The following is a 26,089-nucleotide window of genomic DNA, read 5'->3' as shown; positions in this document are numbered from 1 at the left end:
GTCGCAAAGATGCCGATTTGGAGGGGGCGGAGCATCGCAATTCGGCACCAAACTGGGGCCTGCCGTGATTTCGCCGTCAGAAGCTATTCTCCGCCCGATCGCATATTCCCGTTTTCAGCGGGGGCGAACGGAGAATCCCACCCCTGGCCTTTCAAACGATGCTCCATATATTTAAAGGTTTTTGCATCAGTATCTTTAATTGTCGGTGCTCCTCTAATCCTTTTAACGTTTGACCATTTATTGTAACTCCCTCTTTCTATCCTTCCTCACAAAATATGTCACCTTACGCTTTCTGCATTAACTTCCATCTGGCATCTGTTTATTGAAACTACTGACCTGTCTGTTGCCTCCCAAAGTCACCCACTGTCTCCTTTGCAAATAAACCATGAACCCGATCTCTCTGTTACCTACAAATGTTGATATTGCGCCCAACATCTAAATTCAGATCATATAATAAAATCAGGGAGAACAGCAGTCCTATCACTGAGTGAAAGGCACAATTCATATATAGTAGTTGTGAAAGGGTTTGTCTCCATCCGATGCCTTGGACTTGCTTGGGTTGGGGCTGGGTATTGGGGGGGCAGTATCCATTTGTAATGGATGTTTTTCTCTGCAGTCCCTATCATTCTAATGCTTCTTTTTAAAAAATAAATTTAGAGAACCCAATTCAATTTTTCCAATTAAGGGGCAATTTGGCATGGCCAATCCAACTACACTGCACATCTTTGGGTTGTGGGAGTGAAACCCACGCAAACACGGGGAGAATGTGCAAACTCCACACGGACAGTGACCTAGAGCCGGGCTCGAACCTGCGACCTCGGCATCGAAATGCAGCAGTGGTAACTACTGTGCCACAGTGCTGCCCTTCTCTAATGCTTGTTTAGCAATGAGAAACAAAATCACTCCTCTATCAGCACAGGTCACAAACTTAGAGGAAAATACTTCCTCTCTTGTGTGTCCGATTCTGTATCAGTCCTTTTGCCTGATTTTCCAAAGCAAAACGTAGCTCTCTGATTTGGTGAAAGTATCCGTTCAGAGAGCAATAAATCGTTCTCATTTCATGGTCAGTGCTGCTACCTACTGCTTGTCCTGGGTTTGACATGCTACTATCATTTTTTCTCTTGCTGTGGTTTACAGTGAAAGGAAATGTCGAACTCCAGATCGACCGTTGCATCGTCTGTCAAGTACGAAGGTCGTTTTTAGACTGTTTCATGAGGGTCAAAGTTGATCGCCTTTTCAAAACGGACAGGTAAGATTCCCTTTAAAGTGCTAGGAGAAGTAAGATCATACAGTGGCACAGTGGTTAGGGTTTGCACTGCTGTCTCATAGATCCAGGAACCCCAGTTCAATTCCAGCCTCGGGTGACTGTTTTTGTGGAGTTTGCACGTTCTCCCCGTGTCGGTGTGGGTTTCCTCCGGGTGCTCCAGTTTCCTCCCACAGTCGAAAGATGTGCAGCTTAGGTTGATTGGCCAATTCTAACTTGTCCTTAGGTGGGGTTACGGGGATAGAGTGGGGGATTGGGCCTAAGTAGGATATTCTTTCAGAGGATCAGTGCAGACTCATTGGTCCGAATGGCCTCCTTCTGCATGTAGAGATTCTATGATTCTACGAAAGCACTTTTATATATCTACACACGGCTGTGGAGGAAATTGCCCACCTTTAAGTATTTCCTTTCAAGGTTCCTCACTTTGCCAGTGGATGCATTAACACATTAAAAGAGCAAACTTAGACTAGAAGACGTGTTGAGTTCTAAGGTACGTGTACAGAGGTGAAATCTTATTTTCGTTCAGCACAAATTAAGTAACTGTACCAGGAATAGAGGGAAAATGCTGCCTGTGCCAGTGAAGCAATTTCCATTTCACTATCTTTTAGGAATGTATCGCTGGAGTCAGGGGGTTTTCCTGGACGCATCTTCTCCTTGGCTAAAGCTCATTGAGTCATGGGTATAAAGACAGCAGTCCACCGTTGGTAGCTCACGGATATTTAATGTGTAGCCTTCACCAGTGAGTGTTGGCACATTGTTTTATTGCATCAGGGATTCACAGTCAAGTTTGATCCTAGTCTTGCATGCAGTGCACAAAACTATGTGCAATTCCAGCCAGAATTGCTGGACAGTGATCAGGACGACTTAAATAGCTAATTTAGGGGCACTGAGATCAACGATACTTACCCTGTTGCCACTTTCTCGAGGGAGGTTAACTTAGCACTGAACATAAATCAACGTGTGCATGCAATAAAATTAGAATTTCTATGATGCCAAATGTCATCCCCCTTTCTTTTCTCCTGAGGTACATTTAGGTACTAATTTTTGGGATGGGGTGGGGTTATGCCCCGGGTGCATAAACCCATGAGAAATGTTGTCCTTTTGTGCATTAAAAATGTGCATTTTCATTCATTTCAAATGTTTTTTAATCCCACAAATTAACATTTTAGTTTTTTTTAAAGTGAGTGACTTTTGGTTTATCCATATTCAAATAATGTAGCTAATCTAAAGCCTATCTTGACAGTTCCTCTCTCTTTACTATCATCACTATACTCATCCCTTTATCGACAACCCTACTTAACAGGAAAATCCCTTCCCTCCTGAAGGGGGATGACTTGAGATGAGAGTCCTGAAAACCGGATAGCTAGGATAATACTAGAATAGTTCCACATAAGTTAGTTTATTGATGATTGAGGGTAATCATAGAAAGTATACCCAGTAATCATTATTAACCATTAACCATGTATTTTTAGGACATAGCAGTAATAAGAATTCAAACTCTTGCTAAAAGAAGTGGCTACAATGCATGATAAGATTAGCTGGTTTAACACAGTGGGCTAAACAGCTACTTTGTAATGCAGAACAGGGCCAGCAGTGCGGGTTCAATTCCCGTACTGGCCTCCCCGAATAGGCGCCGGAATGTGGCGACTGTCGTGTTGGGTGCTCTGCTACACAGACGAACCAACACGGTTGCGGAAGGTACAACTCAGTTTTATTACTAACAAGATGAACATCTGTAAACTGGTTACTGTGGTTCGTTCACTACCCTCTAATCTGTGGACCCAGCCCTAACACTATCTTGGAGAGGCACTCAGCACATGGTGAATGTCTGAGTGGCTTGCTGTGAGCTCTGTGGCCTGAGCTGTCTCCTGCTGGAATGAACCGGAAGTGTCGTGTTCCCCGTTTTATAGTGTGTCTGCTCTTGCTTGTGATTGGCTGTGATGTTGCGTGTGTTTTGATTGGTCTGTTGATCTGTCCATCAGTGTGTATGTGTGTTTACACCATGATGTTTATCTGAATATTATGACAGCGACTAGGGGTTTTTCACAGTAACTTCATTGAAGCCTACTTGTGACAATAAGCAATTATTATTATTATTAATAAGATTAAGCTAGCTAACTTGCCCATATTTTTAAGACAAACAGAATTAGACAGAAATAGTGTGGTCAGCAATAACACAGTCAGCTCAGTAAACAGTTCTTATCAGTGACCCCAACATCCTATCTCAGACAATCCATGATGTAAGGAGGAACCAACTTCAGCAACTTGCCCCTAGATGAACAATGAGGTGGGCAGGAACTGGCTGCGATACATAACATGGGAATAGCAGAAAAAAACCTTACAATGGATAAAGTACCCTGGTAAACAACAGGTGGCAGGATGGGGTTAAATCCTGTGTTGATCACAGTCATCATGTTGCTTAAAATAATCTTCATTGGTTAATATAAAATTGACAGCTCCAAGGAGTGAATCAGGCTCCACTGGGAGGGGCTATTGATTTTTGGAAAATTGTATAATTGAGGCGCCCAAGCCAGTGTAAAGCAGTGTGATTTTGGCATTTATGCAGATCACTCTCCGAATTACGTGGACCAAGCTTGGAAAAATAAAGCTGCCTTAACCAGAGTTGATGTGTCTGCAGGTCATTGTGATCAACTGAGCTGTAACTAAGAGGGACGAACCCCATGTAAAAGCTAGCTCAATACTCAGTGCTTGGAAATACTCCTTCATCTCCAACCCTCTGCCCCACAATTCACAAGAGAACTTCCTCTCTTTAAATGCTTCTCCCCTTTAATGTTTGCTCTCCTCTCCCTCAGGTCACATAAGTATTCTACTCTTCCTTTCATCCTTCACAGTTCCCATTGGAACTTTTCCCATGTGGTCCTGCTGACACCTTCCTTGCCCTACCCTCCAGTTCACACTGATACCATTCACCCTCTGTTCCCCCTGAGTACCGACTGGCATTCGCCTTCTTTACCCTTTCCTCATTTCACGTTTTGTGTCTTTCGTTCCTCTCACCCCCCTTCCCTCAGTTCTAGTTAAGTTCATAAGTTCATAAGACCTCGGAGCAGAATTAGGCCATTTAGCGCAACAAGTCTGCTCCGCCATTCAATCATGGCTGGTCTCATTCTTGCCTTAACTCCACTGTCCTGCCCATCCTCCATAACTCTTCAACCCACAACTAATTAAAAATATGACTAGCTCCTCCTTATATATACTCACTGCCCTAACATCCATCGCACTCTGGGGTAGCGAATTCCACAGATTCACAACTCTTTGAGAGAAGTAGTTTCTCTTCAGTTCCGTTTTAAATTTGCTACCTCTTATCCCAAGATTATGACCTCTCGTTCTAGAATGCCCCATTCTGGTCTCACCCGTAACAGTGTTTAATTTCAACAGCAGCAGCAGCAGAAATAAGATTGGAGTGGGGAGTTCTTAGTGTTTTGGGACTGTGTTCATGAGCAGCTGAACAATCTCTTAGAGCTGGCCAGGATGACAATTGCCCCCCCCCCCCCCCCCCCCGGCCAAAAGAATTTGCACAGAAATTCCATTGTGTCCTCATGGTCAATGTCTTTAACCATTTACATTGGTGTCTCCAGGAACTCCTTCCATCTGTACATCTCTCATGGAAGCTCTAGGCACTGTTCCAAAGGCTCATAGTGTTATTATTATGGGACAAAAGAAGCAGATAACCTGGGCTGAATAATAATACACAAACCTAAGAAAGACTTAGTGCCGTAAAATACCCTAATTTAACTAAGTAGTTATTTTAATATTTATTTATTTTTTGTCCACTGACAGATGGAAAAAAAAAATATTTGACCACTTCCACTGTGTTCCCCATGCGTCAAGCCGAAGTAGGCAGTAGAACAGTGGGATAAACTGGATTGGTCCTTCAAAGATCTGGCAAAATGCACCAAAAGGCCATAAGAGACCATAAGACCGAGGAGCAGAAGTAGTCCATTCGGCCCATTGTGTCTGTTCCACCACTGAACGAGACCACGACCGATATGACAATACAAATGCACCCAATGGTCTCCTTTAGTGTTGTGGAATTCTCCAACCCTTGAAGACTCTCAACGGGATGCTCTGCCTCGCCGCGCCACATTTCTGCTTCAACCCGCTGGCGGGATGCTCCGTTACGCCGGTCGGGCAATGGGATTTCCCATTGTGGGGCAGCCTTCGGGTTGCCGGCAAAATGGAGCATCCCGCCGGCGGAGAATCCCGCTCTGTTTCCCATTTTTCATAAAATCGCTGGAGACAATTCTGCGAATATCTAATTTGGGGCTACGGTGTTTAAGAAAGAAGCGTTTGATGTAACGCTGAATCCTTCACTTGATGGATACAGGGGGAAAATAAATTCTGTTTTCACACAGAATTGACGGAATTGCGAATGTACTTGTGTTACATCTGGCTAAATTTAACAGAAGAATAATATTACCATTATTGCCATCTAAGAAACATCTATGGTTAGTTGGCTGACCAGGAAAACACATGGGTCTGGATTGTGCATCACTAATAATGTACAGGCTAACAAAACTCATTATTGTAATGGAGAAAATCAGACAGAGAGCGAAATTCTCCATCCCGCCCCGCCACACTTCTGCCCCGACCCGCCGGCGGGATGCTCCGTTACACCGGCCGGTCAATGGGGTTTCCCATTGTGGGGCAGCCCCACGCCGTCGGGAAACCCCCGGGCGCCGGCAAAACGGAGACTCCCGCCGGCGGAGAATGACGCCCAGAGTCTGCATATAAGAAGTTAAACACAGAAATTCAGAAGTTGCTGTCAGAGATACCCCACACTTTCATAGGGAGCACTGTAACGGATCTCATCAGTACATTAGGCGCTTAAATGAATGGAACATCATGAAGTTGGGGTAGTTACCCACTGTTCCCCATAATTCGCCATTAAAAGTACCAGAAACGATGGGTGCATTCAGGAGGACGTGAGCCGGTGATAATTACTGGACAAGCAAACTCTCTGGAAGTGTCTTTTGTTTTCTGGTCTGTCTCTATTATCGCTCTCTTTCTCTCTCTCTTACCCATCTGTCTTTCCCAATCTTTATTTTGATTTCTGTGCATAACTTGAATCAATTTTGACTTCTTGCAGTGCATGTCATGGTTTTGGCACTGCCTGTCTTGGTAAGGAATCTCCAATCTGATTAGTTGAAGAGTCTTGCTGTTTGCAGCCCAGTTCAAGGCCATTCGAAAAGCCATGTAAAGGTTGCCCTGCTGGATAATATTCCAGATTAGAGCATGTCTCTGTTGTATTATGCCTTTAAGGGCTAGCAGCACACCATCACTGGATGAGAAATGTGTCATGCAATCCATTCTTAGTTTTACTTTTGTTGGTGAGCAGAACACAGCACACCTCTGGTGTCTTCTGGCTTTCGACCATGGTGTAACTATTTTCATGTGTCCAGTCCAAATAAATGAAGGCACAAGGTTTTCACCAAATCTCTTATGAGCTTGGTGCTTTTATATCTTTATAAAAACCTGACAGTCTCTACTCCAAAACCAGCAAATAATAGTTGGATGCCAGTACAGTGAACAGCAGGCACCATTCCTTTGCCACTGATGACAAAATCTGAGCAAATGCACAACAACATATTTTTTTCTGTCTCTTCTTTCAAACTGAAATTCTCACATTGCGTGGGTAGGTGGCACTGTTCTCTTTCATATTAGCTATTTTCTGTTGGGGCTTATGTGCGGTAACCTATACATCTGACAATATTTTTGAAGAAAGCTTTTTCTACTTTTTTCCCTGTAATTTAGCAGATACAAATTAAAATAGTGGTTCAGTGTCATTTTGAATCATTGGCAAATTAATATCACCGTTCTCGGCCAGCCAAGGCTTTCTTCTGGATACACCAGGTTCACACTGTTGAAGCAACCACCAAGTGGCCGGGGAGAGAGGAAAGCTGAAGGAGAAAGGACCAAGAAACATACAAAGTAGCAAAGATCAGTGGGAGACTAGAGGACTGGGAAATCTTTAGGGGGCAACAGAAAGTTACTAAAAAAGCTATAAAGAAGAGTAAGATAGATTATGAGAGTAAACTTGCTCAGAATATAAAAACAGATCGTAAAAGTTTCTACAAATACATAAAACAAAAAAGAGTGGCTAAGGTAAATATTGGTCCTTTAGAGGATGAGAAGGGAGATTTAATAATGGGAGATGAGGAAATGGCTGAGGAACTGAACAGGTTTTTTTGGGTCGGTCTTCACAGTGGAAGACACAAATAACATACCAGTGACTGATGGAAATGAGGCTATGACAGGTGAGGACCTTGAGAGGATTGTTATCACCAAGGAGGTAGTGATGGGCAAGCTAATGGGGCTAAAGGTAGACAAGTCTCCTGGACCTGATGGAATGCATCCCAGAGTGCTAAAAGAGATGGCTAGGGAAATTGCAAATGCACTCGTGATAATTTACCAAAATTCACTAGACTCTGGGGTGGTCCCGGCGGATTGGAAATGAGCAAACGTGACACCACTGTGTAAAAAAGGAGGTAGGCAGAAAGTGGGTAATTATAGGCCAGTGAGTTAACTTCGGTAGTAGGGAAGATGCTGGAATCTATCATCAAGGAAGAAATAGCGAGGCATCTGGATGGAAATTGTCCCATTGGACAGACGCAGCATGGGTTCATAAAGGGCAGGTCGTGCCTAACTAATTTAGTGGAATTTTTTGAGGACATTAACAATGCGGTAGATAACGGGGAGCCAATGGATGTGGTATATCTGGATTTCCAGAAAGCCTTTGACAAGGTGCCACACAAAAGGTTGTTGCATAAGATAAAGATGCATGGCATTAAGGGGAAAGTAGTAGCATGGATACAGGATTGGTTAATTAACAGAAAGCAAAGAGTGGGGATTAATGGTTGTTTCTCTGGTTGGCAATCAATAGCTAGTGGTGTCCCTCGGGGATCAGTGTTGGGCCCACAACTGTTCACAATTTACATAGATGATTTGGAGTTGGGGACCAAGGGCAATGTGTCCAAGTTTGCAGACGACACTAAGATAAGTGGTAAAGCAAAAAGTGCAGAGGATACTGGAAGTCTGCAGAGGGATTTGGATAGGCTAAGTGAATGGGCTAGGGTCTGGCAGATGGAATACAATGTTGACAAATGTGAGGTTATCCATTTTGGTAGGAATAATAGTAAAAGGGATTATTATTCAAATGATAAAATATTAAAACATGCTGCTGTGCAGAGAGCCTTGGGTGTGCTCGTGCATGAGTCGCAAAAAGTTGGTTTTCAGGTGCAACAGGTGATTAAGAAGGCAAATGGAATGTTGTCCTTCATTGCTAGAGGGATGGAGTTTACGACTAGGGAGGTTCTGCTGCAATTGTATAAGGTGTTAATGAGGCCACACCTGGAGTATTGTGTTCAGTTTTGGTCTCCTTACTTGAGAAAGGACGTACTGGCACTGGAGGGTGTGCAGAGGAGATTCACTAGGTTAATCCCAGAGCTGAAGGGGTTGGATTACGAGGAGAGGTTGAGTAGACTGGGACTGTTCTCGTTGGAATTTAGAAGGATGAGGGGGGATCTTATAGAAACATATAAGATTATGAAGGGAATAGATAGGATAGATGCGGGCAGGTTGTTTCCACTGGCGGGTGAAAGCAGAATTAGGGGCATAGCCTCAAAATAAGGGGAAGTAGATTTAGGACTGAGTTTAGGAGGAACTTCTTCACCCAAAGCATTGTGAATCTATGGAATTCCTTACCCCGTGAAGCAGTAGAGGCTCCTTCATTAAATGTTTTTAAGATAAAGATAGATAGTTTTTTGAAGAATAAAGGGATTAAGGGTTATGGTGTTCGGGCCGGAAAGTGGAGCTGAGTCCACAAAAGATCAGCCATGATCTCATTGAATGGTGGAGCAGGCTCGAGGGGCCAGATGGCCTACTCCTGCTCCTAGTTCTTATGTAAGAATGGCAAGTTCAGAGAGTTCAGCAGATTCTCGGGTGCCTGAGTCAATGCATCATCCCAGATGACTGACCGGTTAAAATGAAGCCAGTCCTCTAATGCTCAATTCAGCTTACAGCCCTCTAATCAATGAACAACACCGTGAAAATCATTGCTTGTTCATTTACTCTCAGTGACTATCATGCAGGCAGAGAGGCTAACCGTCTCTGTGCAAACACTGGCAGAGTCTCAAATCCGGAAGTCTTTGCCCCCAAACCTGGTCTCCACCATTTTCGCAGTGAGGGGCGGGGAGGCGTGAATGGGAGCATTCGGAAATTACACATCCATGGTTCAGGGAGGCAACTTTTTGCGTAAGCCATATGTGACTTTTGCGAGGTAGGTGTCAGAAACCCCAAGCAGGATGTCCCTTTGGAGAAGAAAGCTTAAATATGGTTCTTGGTCACCTTTAGGAGAGGTAAGGTGCCCTTGGGGGGAGGTAAGGTCCCCTTTGGGAGAGCCAAAGTGCATTTTGGGATTGTTAAATGTAGACATGAATATACAGAAAAAGTAGATTTTAACTCCAAAAGCAGTCAAAAAACTGTCAAGATACCGAATAATTGTAAAGCTGTGTAAGAATAGTCAAAACTCATTGGAACTGCTGAATTTCTTTGGAACGGTCAAACCTGTTCAGGGATATAACTCTGCTGGGCATTAAATTTTAATAAGTGTGTGGAATTTAAAAATAAATCAATATTTACCATTTCACTATATCTGTTGACATATGTCTGAGTGTTATAATTATAGGATTTGCACAAAATGACTAATTTTGCAACCTAATATTATCTCTGTGGTGTGCCTGTTAAGTTAACCGTTTGATTGATAGCTGAAAGTAATCAATATTTTGTTTCTATTAGAGATGGACTGCTTAATTGAAATGCTTGTTTTTGTACGAGATTGGTTGATGAATTTCCATGTATTGACTGATTATTTTGACAGCAGAGTGTTTTTGTTTTAACATCACCAATAGACACAAAACTGTATTTTCTGACAGTAAAGCTCCTGAGGTTTCCCCATCGTGGATATTGATTGAGTTGGCATGCAATGGGTAAAGGCAAAGTGTGGTTAGTGGGGGGCACATGTTGGTACGAGTTGACACTAATTTGACAAGGGAGCTATAAAGGACATGGGAATGAGAGGCGGGCATGCGTTGGCATTGCGCAGGTCAAGGAGACACAGCCTGAGTGAGAGAGACACAGACCGAGTGAGAATTTGGTAATTTTGTGCAGTGAGGTAACCAGGAAAGGTAAGTGGTTAATCTAATTTTGCTGTTTTTCAGTTAAAAGTGCAGTGTAGATTAGTGTCTGATTGGCTGAAGCTGCCCCCACCCTAATTGCTGAGAGGCAGTTATCTGGCAGTCACCTGAGGCCTGTTAAGGGGCACAAAGGTACACATTGTATTCTTCTCTTTGAAGCTTTAGTGTGAGTCATCCTAAAGTCTGTATAAAAGACAGACAGAAAGCGCACATTAGTAAGCATTGCGCAGGTCAAGGACACACAGCCTGAGTGAGAGAGATACAGACCGAGTGAGAATTTGGTAATTTGGTGCAGTGAGGTAATTCGGTGAAGAGTGGGAGAGGTGCTTTTTCCCTACTGTTTTGTTCTCTCTCTTTCTTCGGGCCTAATTTCTGGAGCCGTTTGGAGGAGGAGGAGCAGTCTCTGTGAGTATAAACACCTAACGGTAACTTCCTGTTTTCCAGTTTTTTTTTCCCAAAAGTGACGTCAGAGGGAAGCTGCGATCTGATTGGTTGATAGCAAATCTGCCCCAAATTTAAAAAAAAACAGCTAAACTCATAAACTTAAATTAAACTAATTAATTAATTAGTGATGGCTGGTCAGGTGATGTGCTTGAGCTGCTTGATGTGGGAGCTGGCAGATCCCATTGCGAGATGCAGCGACCACATCTGCAGTAAGTGTTGGCTGCTCGAAGAACTCCGGCTCAGAGTTGATGAGCTAGAGTCTGAGCTTCAAACACTGAGGCACATCCGGGAGGGGGAGACTTACCTGGACGCTGTGTTTCAGGAGGCAGTCACACCTGTCAGAGTAAGTAGTTTAAATCCTGCCAGTGGCCAGGGACAGCAGGGTGTGACTGCAAGTCAGGCAGGTAAAGGGAACCAGCAGTCAGGAACTCAGGAGCCTCAGCCCTTGACCCTGTCCAACAGGTATGAGGCACTTGCTCCCTGTGTGGATGGCGAACAGGGCTGCAGGAAGGATGAGTCAGCTGACCAAGGCACCATGGTTCAGCAGGCCATTCAAGGGGAGGGAGTAAATAGGCAAGTTGTAGTTGTAGGGGATTCTATTATCAGGGGGATAGATAGTATCCTTTGTGAGCAGGATAAAGAGTCCCGCATGGTATGTTGCCTGCCCGGTGCTAGGGTGCGGGACATCTCTGACCGGCTTGAAAGGATACTGGAGAGGGAGGGGGAGGATCCAGTTGTTGTGGTCCATTTCGGTGCCAACAACATAGGCAAGTCTAGGACAGAGGACCTGTTTAGAGATTATAAAGAGCTAGGATTCAAATTAAAAAACAGGTCCTCAAGGGTCACAATCTCCGGATTACTGCCCGAGCCACGTGCAAATTGGCATAGGGAGGCAAGAATAAGGGAAGTTGACACGTGGCTGAAAGAGTGGTGTGGGAAAGAGGGGTTCCTTTTCATGGGACACTGGCATCAGTTTTGGGACAGGGGGGACCTATACCGTTGGGATGGTCTCCACCTGAACCGAGCTGGGACCAGTGTTCTGGCGAAAAGAATAAATAGGGTGGTCAATAGGACTTTAAACTAAAGATTGGGGGGGAAGGGAAAGTCAGGGAACCAAGAGGTGAAGTAATCAGTGGGAAGCGTAGCTGCTTAGGAATACAAAAAAGCACGAAAAGACAAAACTCAGGAGAGGTTACGATAGTCCCCATCCCACAAACTATGACACAGTGTATGGAAAGGCTCAGTAAACCAAGGTCCACCACACTAAGAAAACAAAAAGGGACGGTCAATAGGGAATTAAAGGTGCTATATTTAAATGCGCGCAGTGTACGGAACAAGGTAGATGAGCTTGTGGCCCAGATTGTGACTGGTAGGTATGATGTGGTAGGCATCACAGAGACATGGTTGCAGGGGGTTCAGGACTGGCATTTAAATATCCAGGGATTCACAACCTATCGAAAAGACAGAGAGGTGTGCAGAGGGGGCGGGGTTGCCTTGTTAATTAGGAATGAAATTAAATCAATAGCACTAAACGACATAGGGTCAGATGATGTGGAGTCTGTGTGGGTAGAGTTGAGGAACCACAAAGGCAAAAAAAACATAATGGGAGTTATGTACAGGTCTCCTAACAGTGGCCAGGACCGGGGGCACAAAATGCACCACAAAATAGAAAGTGCATGTCAGAAAGGCAAGGTCACAGTGATCATGGGGGACTTCAATATGCAGGTGGACTGGGTAAATAATGCTGCCAGTGGACCCAAGGAAAGGGAATTCATTGAATGTTTACAGGAGGGCTTTTTGGAACAGCTTGTAATGGAGCCCACGAGGGAACAGGCCATTCTGGACTTAGAATCATAGAATCATAGAAGTTTACAGCATGGAAACAGGCCCTTCGGCCCAACCAGTCCATGCCGCCCAGTTTTTACCATTAAGCTAGTCCCAGTTGCCCGCACTTGGCCCATAACCCTCTATACCCATCTTACCCATGTAACTATCTAAATGCTTTTTGAAAGACACAATTGTACCCGCCTCTACTACTACCTCTGGCAGCCCATTCCAGACACTCACTACCCTCTGAGTGAAGAAATTGCCCCCCTGGGCCCTTCTGAATCTCTCCCCTCTCACCTTAAACCTATGCCCTCTAGTTTTAGACTCCCCTACCTTTGGGAAAAGATGTTGACTATCTACCTTATCTATGCCCCTCATTATTTTATAGACCTCTATAAGATCACCCCTAAGCCTCCTACGCTCCAGGGAAAAAAGTCCCAGTCTATCCAGCCTCTCCTTATAACTCAAACCATCAAGTCCCGGCAACATCCTAGTAAATCTTTTCTGCACTCTTTGGTGCCTTAGTGTTATGTAATGAGCCAGACTTGATTAAAGATCTTAAAGTAAGGGAGCACTTAGGAGGCAGTGATCATAATATGGTAGAATTCAATCTACAATTTGAAAGAAAGAAGGTAGAATCAGATGTAAAGGTGTTACAGTTAAATAAAGGTAACTACAGGGGCATGAGGGAGGAACGGACGAAAATCGACTGGGAGCAGAGCCTAGTGGGAAAGACAGTAGAACAGCAATGGCAGGAGTTTCTGGGAGTAATTGAGGACACAGTACAGAGGTTCATCCCAAAGAAAATAAAGGTTATCAGAGGGGAGATTAGGCAGCCATGGCTGACAAAGGAAGTTAGGGAATGCATCAAAGCAAAAGAGAAAGCCTATAATGTGGCAAAGAGTAGTGGGAAGTCAGAAGATTGGGAAGGCTACAAAAACAAACAGAGGATAACAAAGAGAGAAATAAGGAAAGAGAGGATCAAATATGAAGGTAGGCTAGCCAGTAACATTAGGAATGATAGTAAAAGTTTCTTTAAATACATTAAAAATAAACGGGAGGTAAAAGTTGACATTGGGCCGCTCCAAAATGACGCTGGTAATTTTGTGATGGGAGACAAGGAAATAGCTGAGGAACTAAATAAGTACTTTGCGTCAGTCTTCGCAGTAGAAGACATGAGTAATATCCCAACAATTCCGGAGAGTCAGGGGGCAGAGTTGAATATGGTAGCCATCACAAAGGAGAAAGTGCGAGAGAAACTAAGAGGTCTAAAAATTGATAAATCTCCGGGCCCAGATGGGCCACATCCTAGAGTTCTAAAGGAGATAGCTGAAGAAATAGTGGAGGCGTTAGTTATGATCTTTCAAAAGTCACTGGAGTCAGGGAAAGTCCCAGAGGATTGGAAAATCGCTGTTGTAACCCCCCTGTTCAAAAAGGGAACAAGGAAAAAGATGGAAAATTATAGGCCAATTAGCCTAACCTCGGTTGTTGGCAAGATTCTAGAATCCATTGTTAAGGATGAGATTTCTAAATTCTTGGAAGTGCAGGGTCGGATTAGGACAAGTCAGCATGGATTTAGTAAGGGGAGGTCGTGCCTGACAAACCTGTTAGAGATCTTTGAAGAGATAACAAATAGGTTAGACCAAGGAGAGCCAATGGATGTTATCTATCTTGACTTCCAAAAGGCCTTTGATAAGGTGCCTCACGGGAGACTGCTGAGTAAAATAAGGGCCCATGGTATTCGAGGCAAGGTGCTAACATGGATTGACGATTGGCTGTCAGGCAGAAGGCAGAGAGTTGGGATAAAAGGTTCTTTTTCGGAATGGCAACCGGTGACAAGTGGTGTCCCGGAGGGTTCAGTGCTGGGGCCACAGCTGTTCTCTTTATATATTAACGATCTAGATGACGGGACTGGGGGCATTCTGGCTAAGTTTGCCGATGATACAAAGATAGGTGGAGGGGCAGGTAGTATGGAGGAGGTGGGGAGGCTGCAGAAAGATTGAGACAGTTTAGGAGAGTGGTCCAAGAAATGGCTGATGAAATTCAACGTGGGCAAGTGCGAGGTCTTGCACTTTGGAAAAAAGAATAGAGGCATGGATTATTTTCTAAACGGTGACAAAATTCATAATGCTGAAGTGCAAAGGGACTTGGGAGTCCTAGTCCAGGATTCTCTAAAGGTAAACTTGCAGGTTGAGTCCATAATTAAGAAAGCAAATGCAATGTTGTCATTCATCTCAAGAGGCTTGGAATATAAAAGCAGGGATGTACTTCTGAAGCTTTATAAAGCATTAGTTAGGCCCCATTTAGAATACTGTGAGCAATTTTGGGCCCCACACCTCAGGAAGGACATACTGGCACTGGAGCGGGTCCAGCAGAGATTCACACGGATGATCCCAGGAATGGTAGGCCTAACATACGATGAACGTCTGAGGATCCTGGGATTATATTCATTGTAGTTTAGGAGGTTGATGGGAGATCTAATAGAAACTTACAAGATAATGAATGGCTTAGATAGGGTGGATGTAGGGAAGTTGTTTCCATTAGCAGGGGAGACTAGGACCCGGGGGCACAGCCTTAGAATAAAAGGGAGTCACTTTAGAACAGAGATGAGGAAAAATTTCTTCAGCCAGAGAGTGGTGGGTCTGTGGAATTCATTGCCACAGAGGGCGGTGGAGGCCAGGACGTTGAGTGTCTTTAAGACAGAAGTTGATAAATTCTTGATTTCTCGAGGAATTAAAGGCTATGGAGAGAGCGGGTAAATGGAGTTGAAATCAGCCATGATTGAATGGTGGAGTGGACTCGATGGGCCGAATGGCCTTACTTCCACTCCTATGTCTTATGGTCTTATGGCATGGGGGCATGAGAGGCTGTGGAGTTGGTTAGAAGGTCATTAGGATGGAATGGGATGTATGAGGAGCCATGGGGCATGACTTGACATGCGTTGGCATGGATGGGGCATAGAAAGTGTGTGCTGTGAGGGGTGAGAGCTGGCGGGTTGACATTTGTTTTATTTATTTTTATATAACTTCAACAAGGGGGGGGATCGTAATGTGAGCGCAGGAATGATTGTGTTTCCATGGACTCTGGTGCTACTAATTATTTAATCCTCGCGTTTATCGTGCTCACACAGCCCATGTTTACTTAATCTGGGAGTGAGAAATCCTGAGACAATTGTCACCAAAAGAGAGCAGTCAGAATCAATTGGGCTGAGTTCATTCCTCAGCATGGACGCTCGCTGCTCAAACAGGCTCTTCCTCCGGCACTCTCGAAGGCATTACAGCTGATGGCTGTTAACATTATTAAGATCATTGACGAGAAACTCTGTTTATCAGCGCAGAATATCAGTGGTCATTCTATAGAACAGTTGGGGCACGGTAGCATAGTGGATAGCACAATTGCTTCACAGCTCCAGGGTCCCAGGTTCGATTCCGGCTTGGGTCACTGTCTGTGCGGAGTCTGCACATCCTCCCCGTGTGTGCGTGGGTTTCCACCGGGTGCTCCGATTTCCTCCCACAGTCCAAAGATGTGCAGGTTAGGTGGATTGGCCATGATAAATTGCCCTTAGTGTCCAAAATTGCCCTTAGTGTTGGGTGGGGTTACTGGGTTATGGGGATAGGGTGGAGGTGTTGACCTTGGGTAGGGTGCTCTTTCCAAGAGCCGGTGCAGTCTCGATGGGCCGAATGGCCTCCTGCTGCACTATAAATTCTATGATTCTAACCGCAGCTGACAACATCGTGAATTTAGGGGGGAAGAAAGGTGCAGGTGAGAAGGAAAGGAGCTCTCACAAAGTCGGGAATTATTGAACCGCGATTGAAAATGCCTACCTTCAGTAAACTAGATCCATTTGACCAAGGGGCTCAGGATTGGCGTCGATACATCGAATGACTCTGTTATCTTTTACCTCGAACGAGATCACAGATCACAGGTGATGACAAGCAGAAGGTGATACTTCTGACAGTTTGCCAGCTCCAAACTTATAATTTGATTCGGAGCCTTGCGTCACCTGAGGAACCTGACTCGAAGACCTTTGACCAGAGAGTGAAATTGAACACTTCAACCCAAGGTCCTCAATTATGGTCCAACATTATCAATTTAACTCTGCAGTGAGGGACCATGAAGCGTCTGCCTCAGCTTTCATAGCCAGCTCACTCAGCATGGTGCAACTGGTTTGTAGATGGCCTACAGCACCTGCTCGGATCACAATTTGCCAATGTAGATGCATTGAGACGTCTCCCCCTGCCGAAGAGAATTCCACCACCACCAGTACCCCAGGAGATCATACCACGCCTGGATGGAGCAGGCGTGTTCTGCTTCATTCTCGACCAGTATCTGAGGAGTTGCAATGTTAGTCTACAAAAATGTATTTTTAACCATGGAGGATTGTGTGAAGGATAAAAGGGGCGAGTATGCGATTGTCAAGAGGCTACTGTATAATGAAAATATGTTGATAATGAATGTCTATGGTCCCCAAAATTATTCCCCTGTTTTTGTTAGTAAAGTCTTCATGCACGTTGCTGAATTAACATCAACTAACTCCGTTATAGGTGGAGACTGCGATTGTCAGCTTAACCCTTTGATTGACAAACTCCCCATAACTGGGAATCCTTCCTCCCATCAGGCAAAGGCCTCAGCGTCTGTTTGCGACAATTTGTGGAGATATGCATATACATTGCAAAGTATATAGTTGGATGTACGCCCTCTGACTAGCAGGTGGGGACAGGGATCTACCATGTGACTCCACAGATCGGGCAGTAGGTAGTAAGTTGTACTGGAGGACAGTCGCATTAAAGGTAGCTGCAGGAGAATTTACTTATTTGTTACTATTTATATTCTAGTTTGTTAGTTATCTTTCCACATGCACGGTCTGTTAATAAACTATCTAGTCAAGAACTAGATGTTCTGTGTGATTCTTTACGATGGCCACAGCACAGAACATAACAATGGGGTGTTTAGATGTAGGAGAATACTTCATCCTAGAGATAAAGAATTCACTTTCTACTCTGCTCCCCACCAATCTCATTCCAGAATTGACTATTTTTTGATGCCAAAAACACCCCTGCACTCAGCGACTTCTTTCTGGGTAGGTAGTATTGTGATTTCTGATCACCCGCTTGTCTTCCTGGACATTTTTATTCAGGGGGATCCAATCCCGCTCTAGATCTTGCCGATTTGATGATTCTTTGTTCAGAAACTTTATCTTGGATTCTAAGGCTGAATTCAATCTCTTCTACTCAGTCAATTCTCTCTCTGACGCAGGCCCCTCAACCTTGTAGAAAACTTGCAAGGGGTTTGATCATTTCGTCTGCGTCCAACAAAAGATGTAAAATGCTAAAGCCACAGCACCAGTTGGAGGTAAAATTGGCTGAAACAGAGAGTGAGTATGGCAGGAATACTAGCCATTCATTGCTGAAAGAAATTAATGCAACTCAAAGGCACTGGATTCCTTGTTAACACATTGCGCTGAGAGGAGTATAACATTTGCCAAACAAAAACTATGGGTTTGGAAACAACCCAGCAGATACCTAACATTTCTTGCTAGGTAGAGGGTAGACTCTAGGGCTCTCTGCGCTGGATTCCTAAGAGTAATCAGTTCATTAAAGCGGAGGATATTAACTATGTATAAAATGTACCCGGCTGGGGATGTAGTGACAAATTTAGAGCATTTCTTCTACTCCTTTAAACTCCCAACAATTTCTGATGACCAAAGGTCGATCCTGGATGCTCCCCTTTCTAGGGGGGAGGTGGTTTGTGCCTTGAGGGAGCTTCAATCTGGCAAGGCCCCGGGGTCCGATGATTTTGGATGTGAAGTTTATAAGGAATTTAAACACTTGCTAATAGATCCTTTGATTGGTATTTAGAAACATTCATTTAACGTTGGTCTGCTACTGCAGTCCCTTCCAGAAGCGAACCTTTCCTTAATTTTGAAGGCAGGCAAGAATCCTGAAGAGTGTGCATCCCATAGGCCGATCTTGCTCCTGAATGTAGATTTGAAGTTGTTTTCTAAGGTGCTGGCACGGCACCTCGAAGAAATCCTCCCTTTGATCAACCAGGGCAATCAGACTGGGTTCATAAAGGGCGAGAATTCACATAACAATGTCAGGAGGTTATTTCATATCATTCGCATCTTTCAAACGCAGGCATTAGATGATCTAGTGATTTCTTTGGATGCGGAGAGAGCTTTTGACTGGCGGAATGAAATTATTTATTTCATACACTGCAGGAGTTCGGGGTGGGAGTGTCTGAAGTAGGTACAAGTGCTTCATAAAAGTCAGCTGACGGCAGTTCTTACTGGTGGTTATAGATCTGGCAATTTTTGTCTCCAGCGAGGGACCAGGCAGGGCTTCCCGTTATCCCCATTATTGTTCGCAATAGCTATTGAGCCCCTAGCAGAGGCAATTAGACATGATTCTTCGGTATTTGGGCTTTGCAGTGGGGGAAAGCAACAGAAGATTGCGGTATACGCAGATGACGAGTTGCTGTTTCAATCCAAACCCTATGTTTCTGGCCCCGCTATTATTGATGTGAAGATTTAGCCTTTGCACGGGTTATAAAATCAATGTCACGAAGCCGGAGGGAGAGCTCCCTGCTTTGCTAATTTCCCATTTAGTTGGGCTCCCCTCAGAGTTTATTTATTTGGATATTTTTGTTACCCCTCTTTCAGACATTTGGATGGGACAAACATTCCCCCCCTCCCCCCCCCCCCCTCCCCACTGGCATCTATCAAGTGGGGCATGCATCATTGGTCCTCCTTGCCAATCTCGTAGCTGGATAGGATCGCACTGGTTAAGATGAGTGTGCTGCCTAGGTTATTATGACGAATGTGATATAAAATAGTTACTTTAGAGATACTAGTTAATGTAATGTAGAAATAAGCCACTTTGATTCTGGCAGTTAGGGACAAAGGGGTTTGAGACCGCATGGAAAAAGCAGGAAGAGGTGTGTCTATGAGAGTGATGCTGCATTGATAGGGGCCAGAGAAAGGGATTGGAAGTGAGCCAATCAGAATAGATCGAACAGGTCAGGAGGGACATAGGCTGACCTATGTCCGTCGAGTATGTGAAACTTGATACCATTTGAATTGATTTGCAGAGATCCCTTTGTTTCTTTGTTCATTCGCTTTCTGGGATATAGGAAACTGGATGTCTCTTATATTTCTATGAAATGAATCAAGCTTGCAAGCTAAATAAATAACTTCTTTTTACTTGCAAATCCATCTCAACTTTTATTGAGGCCAGACTGACAGAGAAAGAAATTTGGGGATCAACATTTGGTGCCGAAAACCGGGATTTCTCAGGGCGATCCTGATCCAACTGCGAAATCAGAATTAGACTGATTATGAACAGGAGGATGGGGAACAAAGGGCCCTCAATGTAGAACTGGAAAACGACCGCGCATTGATTGTTCCCCTCTTCTTATCGTCTGATTAGTCTGGTCACTCGCGGTTGGCACAGAAAGACCGCCTCGACGAAATCACAGGTCAGTCTGGGGATTAGCACTTTAATTGATGGGATTTCATATTGTTGTTTCGGCTTGGGTTAGGGTTTTGGGCTGATGGGACTTTAGTAATGAAGGTTCAGTCTATTATATGGGTTCAGAGGCTGATGTGACTTTAGTAATGAAGGTTCAGTCATTATATGGGTTCAGAGGCTGATGTGACTTCATTAATGAAGGTTCAGTCTATTATATGGGTTCAGGGGCTGATGGGACTTCAATAGATGAAGGTTCAGTCCAGTATAACTGTTTTTAAATCTGAAGATGGGTCAACTCTATGTGTGAGTGTTTTAAATATATAGTTGATTAAGCTAAAATCGTCTCCTTGGACTGTAAAGTTCCGAGGTCTAGTTGAGATTGTGAGGAATGCTGCATATTGGTTGAAGCAGAAGTCTCTCAAAGGGTTAACAGCAGCAGGCAGAGTTGAAAACAGACAGTGCTTCTCACTCAGGCTTTGAGATAACAGCAGCAACCGTAGTGTAATCGGATACCTTTCCTTTGAGTCAGTGAACTCCAGCAAAGTTACGTTTTGAATTAATTAAAGGAAACCAGTGGGTTTCTCCACCTCTTTGATAAAAGTTATTATTTTCGAAAGCAATTGATTGAAATTGCCAGAATCTTAAGTTTTACTTACTTGAAATAAGGTTTATCTCATTTTATCTGGAGATTAATAGAAACTTAAAGAAGATCATGGACACCATTTTTAAAAGTGTCAATCTGGAGATGATAGTTGATTTTGCTAATACTTATGTGTATGTAAAAGAAAAAAAAACTTGTTAAAAGAAAAATTGTTAAGATAAAGAAATAATTAAGTTGTAAATGTTATACAAGTTTGTGTTAAGCAAATTGTAAATTTAGTTCTGAGTTGAGATCAGAGCTAAGCTTGCAAGTTGCAGTAATTCAATTTGAATTTTCAAACATTTTTAAGTTTTAAAAAAAAGAGAGCAAATAGAGAAAAGAAGGACACAGATCTTGAATGCGTTGAATAGCACATTTCAAAGGCCCATAAATCTTTCTGTTATCTTAGACCTAAAACCTAGGAAGATTGAAGAGCCAGAGGAATTTCTGGAGCGTTTTAATGAAATCTACCGGGGGCAGTCAGGCGATTTGCTGTATCAAAATGGTCAGAATTCCCCTCAATACTGTGCTATGTTAATGCATTGCCTACCACCTTCTGTGGTTACTGCTGTGAAATGTAATAACATGAATTGGACAGAGAACGACCCTTCCCAGATGGCAAGGGCAGTCAGATTTTACTGGAAGGAGGGTGTAGGCCAAGAAGGAGGCTCAGTTACAAAGGTTAAGACTGAGTATGTAATGAAAAAGGATGATCTGCGACCCCAACAAGCGGCAGAAATGGTAGTTTACCAGCAGGAGCCCCAATATAGTGACTTTGGGTGGGTGGATCAGCGAAGAGGAGGATGAGACAACAGTGCTATATTTCTATCACCCCCCAGTGGTGGACGTTAGACGTTGAACAGTCACTGCATCACGTTACCCTGGCCTATGACAGAACTGGACGAAACAGGGAGTTGGAGGACAAATACCGGCCATTACTTGAGACTGAATGGCCAGTCAAGATTACAGCCACAGTCACGGGAAAAGAAGGTACAGCCGATTTTGTTACAATATCACCACATTTATGGCCACAGTCAGCTTCGGTAAGCCCTCATATTACACGTCAGGTCCATGACCAGTACCATGCCAGGGATATGGGGCGAATGGTCAGCATCTTACCGCAGCTCGTCAGAATAGGTATGAGATATACCTTTTGAACAATCCACGTCTGACATTTAAATACTGTACCACTATCAATCCAGCCTGTTTTCTTAGTGGTCCCCCTGTCCATGAAGACGCACCTGGCCACGACTGTTTAGCCTTGATTCAGGAAACTACCACAATAAGGGGCGATTTGAGTGACATTTCGTCAGAACAACCTGACATGATTATGTGTGGTCAAATATCCCACCGGGGTTTAGTTAATGACCTACTGCAGGCCCTCCTTCTGCCAGCGCAGATTTCCGTTATTAAATGCGCTGCCCACACGAATGGTACAACCCCAGTTGACGTTGGTAATGAACGAGCAGATCGTGCAGCGCGCACTGCCGCACAAATTCAGCAAGTGATGGTGCCTAAAGTGTTAAGTCAGACTAAACGATCTACTATGAATATGTCTGCTTCTGACAAGCCAATGCCAACCATCCAAGACGTCATAAGGTTACAGGAGGACGCTCCTGAGAGTGATAAACAAATGTGGAAACGGTTAGGTTGTACATATGATTCTGTTTCCTCTTTATGGACCACGCCTGCACATCAGACTTGTATGTCTGATGTGCTGGCTTTATGGGTCATTGAATGTGTACACTTTGCAACTCATTGTGGGGCTCGAGGGACTAGTGATTTGTTGCTGGACACTTGGTGGCACCCTAAAATGCAGGGGTTGGCCCAAAGTATCAGTAATCGGTGTTTGATTTGTCAGCAATATAACACCGGAAAAGGTACCCCTTGTGGGAAGGGGCAAACCCCGTTGCCCAGTGGTCCCTTTGAGACGCTCCAAATGGATTACATTGAGTTGGAAAGGTGTCAATGTTACAAATATGTTTTGGTCATTGTGGATGTGTTCAGCAGATGGGTCGAGGCGTATCCGACTATCTATAGTAAAGCTGCTACTGTGGTTAAAGTCTTGATGAGGGAAATCATTCCCCGGTACGGTATACCAGCTCAGTTAAGTTCTGATAATGGGCCTCATTTTATTGGACAAATTAACAAGGAGCTTTGCTCCCAGTTGGGCATACGCCAGCAGTTACACTGTGCTTACAGACCGCAGGCGGCCGGGTTGGTTGAGAGACACAATCAGACCCTCAAAACTAAATTGGCTAAATTAAGAGCAGACACGGGACTGACATGGCTTAAGTTGCTCCCCGTTGCCCTCTTCCAGCTGCGGGTTACACCTGCGGGACCAGCCCGGCTCTCTCCCGCTGAGATTCTTTATAGCAGGCCTCTTAGAACTCCTTGGAGCCTGCAGGTTCCCAGACGGGTTCAGTTTCATCAGATGACTGAAGAAATGACCACCTATGTTCTAGCCCTTACGCAAGTGCTCAAGGAACTCCATGGCCAAGTCCGCGCGGCTAACAAGCCATTGCCCCCAGTACCTAACTCACTTTCAGTCCAGCCCGGTAGTTATGTCATGGTCAAAAATTGGACTAGGAAGGGGTCGGAGCCGCGATGGGACGGGCCCTTCCAAGTTCTCCTTACCACCCCCACAGCAGTTAAAGTGGAGGGGCGAAGTGCTTGGGTCCACCTACATCACTGTAAATTGAGTCCATCTCCACTACTGTAAAAGGTCGGATACTAACCTGCCTCCCTTCTCCAGTGCTATTTTACAGGTGTGGAGCATGATGGAGTGGCTACGCATCGTCTGTCTGATATTTGGCCTCACTTCGCTTGGCGTGTTATTGGCGATGGACATGGAAAAGGGGAATATTATGTATCTGTGTCGCCCCAACCAATCTACAAGGATACATCACCTATGCAAAGGTGATGTTCTTCGCTGCCCCCATATACGAGGACATGGTATCGACTCATGGAAGGTCATCAAAGTTAAGGAGAATGCAGGAGTCATGAAGCAGCTGCACCGGTCCCGGCGATGGGAAGGGAACATTATATGGACATTGCCTTGTTTTTGGAATACATGTAAATTTGATTTTGGATGTATTAAAAGTGGTACAATAAAGGTAAAATCAGGCTGTCAGAAGAGTGTAGGAAGAGACCATGAGAAAGAGAAAGGGACTAGAGAGAGGACGGGGCGTGTGAGAAGGGAAGTACAGCTAGAACGTAGGTTACCGGGAGATACACTTAAGTTAATTAAAGGCCAAACTGAGGAAAACCCGGGTAGTATGAATCTCTTCTACCAGATTTACCACCGCTTGTATGGCCAGGGACGGGTTGTCTGCTACCCAAACCCCGCAACGGTGTCTAGGTTATTTTCTGTTTCACCGCTTTGGGGCACTCCCCAAACGGTGGTTCATTGTCAGCATTCCGAGCCATTGCCCGAGCAAGTCACTCTTCCTTACGATCCGGATTCAGCACCACCGGCTATTTGCCTTCCCCTTCCTCGGGATAATTCCCATTCACAGTACGATAGGCTGCGACGGTGGAGGGCGTACATACCTAGCCACTTCACTCCCAATAGGGATTCCCGGTCGTACGAGAATTGCTTCAGCAGTGAAGGATATGGCTGTTTGCTGGTAGAGGTGGACACAAATATAACATGTCTGTTTCCCACCTGTACGGACAGGAGGTGCCATATCACCCAGGCGTCTGGCCAATGCGTTTGTTACAACACCACTTGCGTTCCATTGAACGCCGGCCTCCAGCTCCTCTGTGGCTGGGCGAATGTCTCTCATATCACTGTTGGGACGAGGGCTTTCCGCATTGCTGGGCGGCCCGAATGGCATTTCAAAGTTGGATAAACTGGGAGGTGTGGGGGGTCCCTTGGCTGTCAGTGATCGGAATTATTTTATTTGCGGCCTTACCATCTTGGGAAATGAAACCTTGGGAGCCCTCGGGGCAATAACTAAGGAGTTGTCTCAGCTACGGTTGTTTGCAATGCAGAGCCGGTATGCTCTTGACTATCTTCTGGCCCGTGAGGGTGGGGTTTGCGCCATAGTACAGGGCAAGTGTATCATGGGGGTTCAGGACTTGGCTCTTGGGGTAACTGGGGATTTGGAGGATGGAAGGACTGGTTGATAAATATGGCCATGTATCTAGTGGTAGCTATCGGCTGCATCTTTGTGGGCCTGGCCATCCTTAAATGTGTGATGGGTAGAATGCGGGGTGCACTAGATCAGATCACCGCCCCAATCACCGGAAATTTTTTTTTAACTGTTAAAATCCATGAGGGTGAGGCAGATGAGGGGGGGTGCTAAGACAGGAATTGGAAATGCAGCGACGGATCTTTTTAGATGAGGAACCGTAGCTATGGATTGGATAGTTCGGTTATCATGGAATGATAAAAGGAGGGAATGACGAATGTGATATAAAATAGTTACTTTAGAGATACTAGTTAATGTAATGTAGAAATAAGCCACTTTGATTCTGGCAGTTAGGGACAAAGGGGTTTGAGACCGCATGGAAAAAGCAGGAAGAGGTGTGTCTATGAGAGTGATGCTGCATTGATAGGGGCCAGAGAAAGGGATTGGAAGTGAGCCAATCAGAATAGATCGAACAGGTCAGGAGGGACATAGGCTGACCTATGTCCGTCGAGTATGTGAAACTTGATACCATTTGAATTGATTTGCAGAGATCCCTTTGTTTCTTTGTTCATTCACTTTCTGGGATATAGGAAACTGGATGTCTCTTATATTTCTATGAAATGAATCAAGCTTGCAAGCTAAATAAATAACTTCTTTTTACGTGCGAATCCATCTCAACTTTTATTGAGGCCAGACTGACAGAGAAAGAAATTTGGGGATCAACAATTATATCCTTTACAGATGCTGCCAATCTTGTTTTCTGTTTAGATAGAGTCTTGGATTCATAGTGGTTTACAGTATGGAAACAGGCCCTTCGGCCCAACTCGTCCATGCCGTCCAGCTTTTACCACTAAGCCAGTCCCAATTTCCCACATTTGGCCTACATCCCTCTATACCCATCTTCCCCATAAAACTGTCTAAAATAGAGTCAAAACCCTAAAGGAAATTAATGGGAAGAATAAACAAGTGCTTTCTGAGATTTGAAAAGAGGAAGTGAAAGCACTTAGAGTTTTTGAAGTGGCCTACAGCTGTCAATCGGAACAAGGATGTTTATAAACATTGCAGCTAGGATCAATGGAGGGCTATATGAGCAATGG

The 26,089-nt window shown here is 44.5% G+C and overlaps 1 protein-coding gene across 1 annotated transcript; it reads left to right on the top strand.

Annotated features, from left to right (window-relative positions):
- Positions 1-1,100: 1,100 nt before the first annotated feature.
- Positions 1,101-24,898, top strand: LOC140391873 (uncharacterized). Its single transcript, XM_072476863.1, has 2 exons — positions 1,101-1,249; positions 23,612-24,898. The coding sequence occupies exons 1-2, from the start codon at positions 1,101-1,103 to the stop codon at positions 24,708-24,710; spliced, it is 1,248 nt and encodes a 415-aa protein (XP_072332964.1). The 3' UTR covers positions 24,711-24,898.
- The last annotated feature ends 1,191 nt before the right edge of the window (positions 24,899-26,089 follow it).

Source organism: Scyliorhinus torazame, chromosome 15, assembly GCF_047496885.1.
Source record: "Scyliorhinus torazame isolate Kashiwa2021f chromosome 15, sScyTor2.1, whole genome shotgun sequence".
Classification (NCBI taxonomy): domain Eukaryota; kingdom Metazoa; phylum Chordata; class Chondrichthyes; order Carcharhiniformes; family Scyliorhinidae; genus Scyliorhinus; species Scyliorhinus torazame.
The sequence above is the reverse complement of the archived record's forward strand: the minus strand, read 5'-3'. Positions and strand labels throughout refer to the sequence as shown.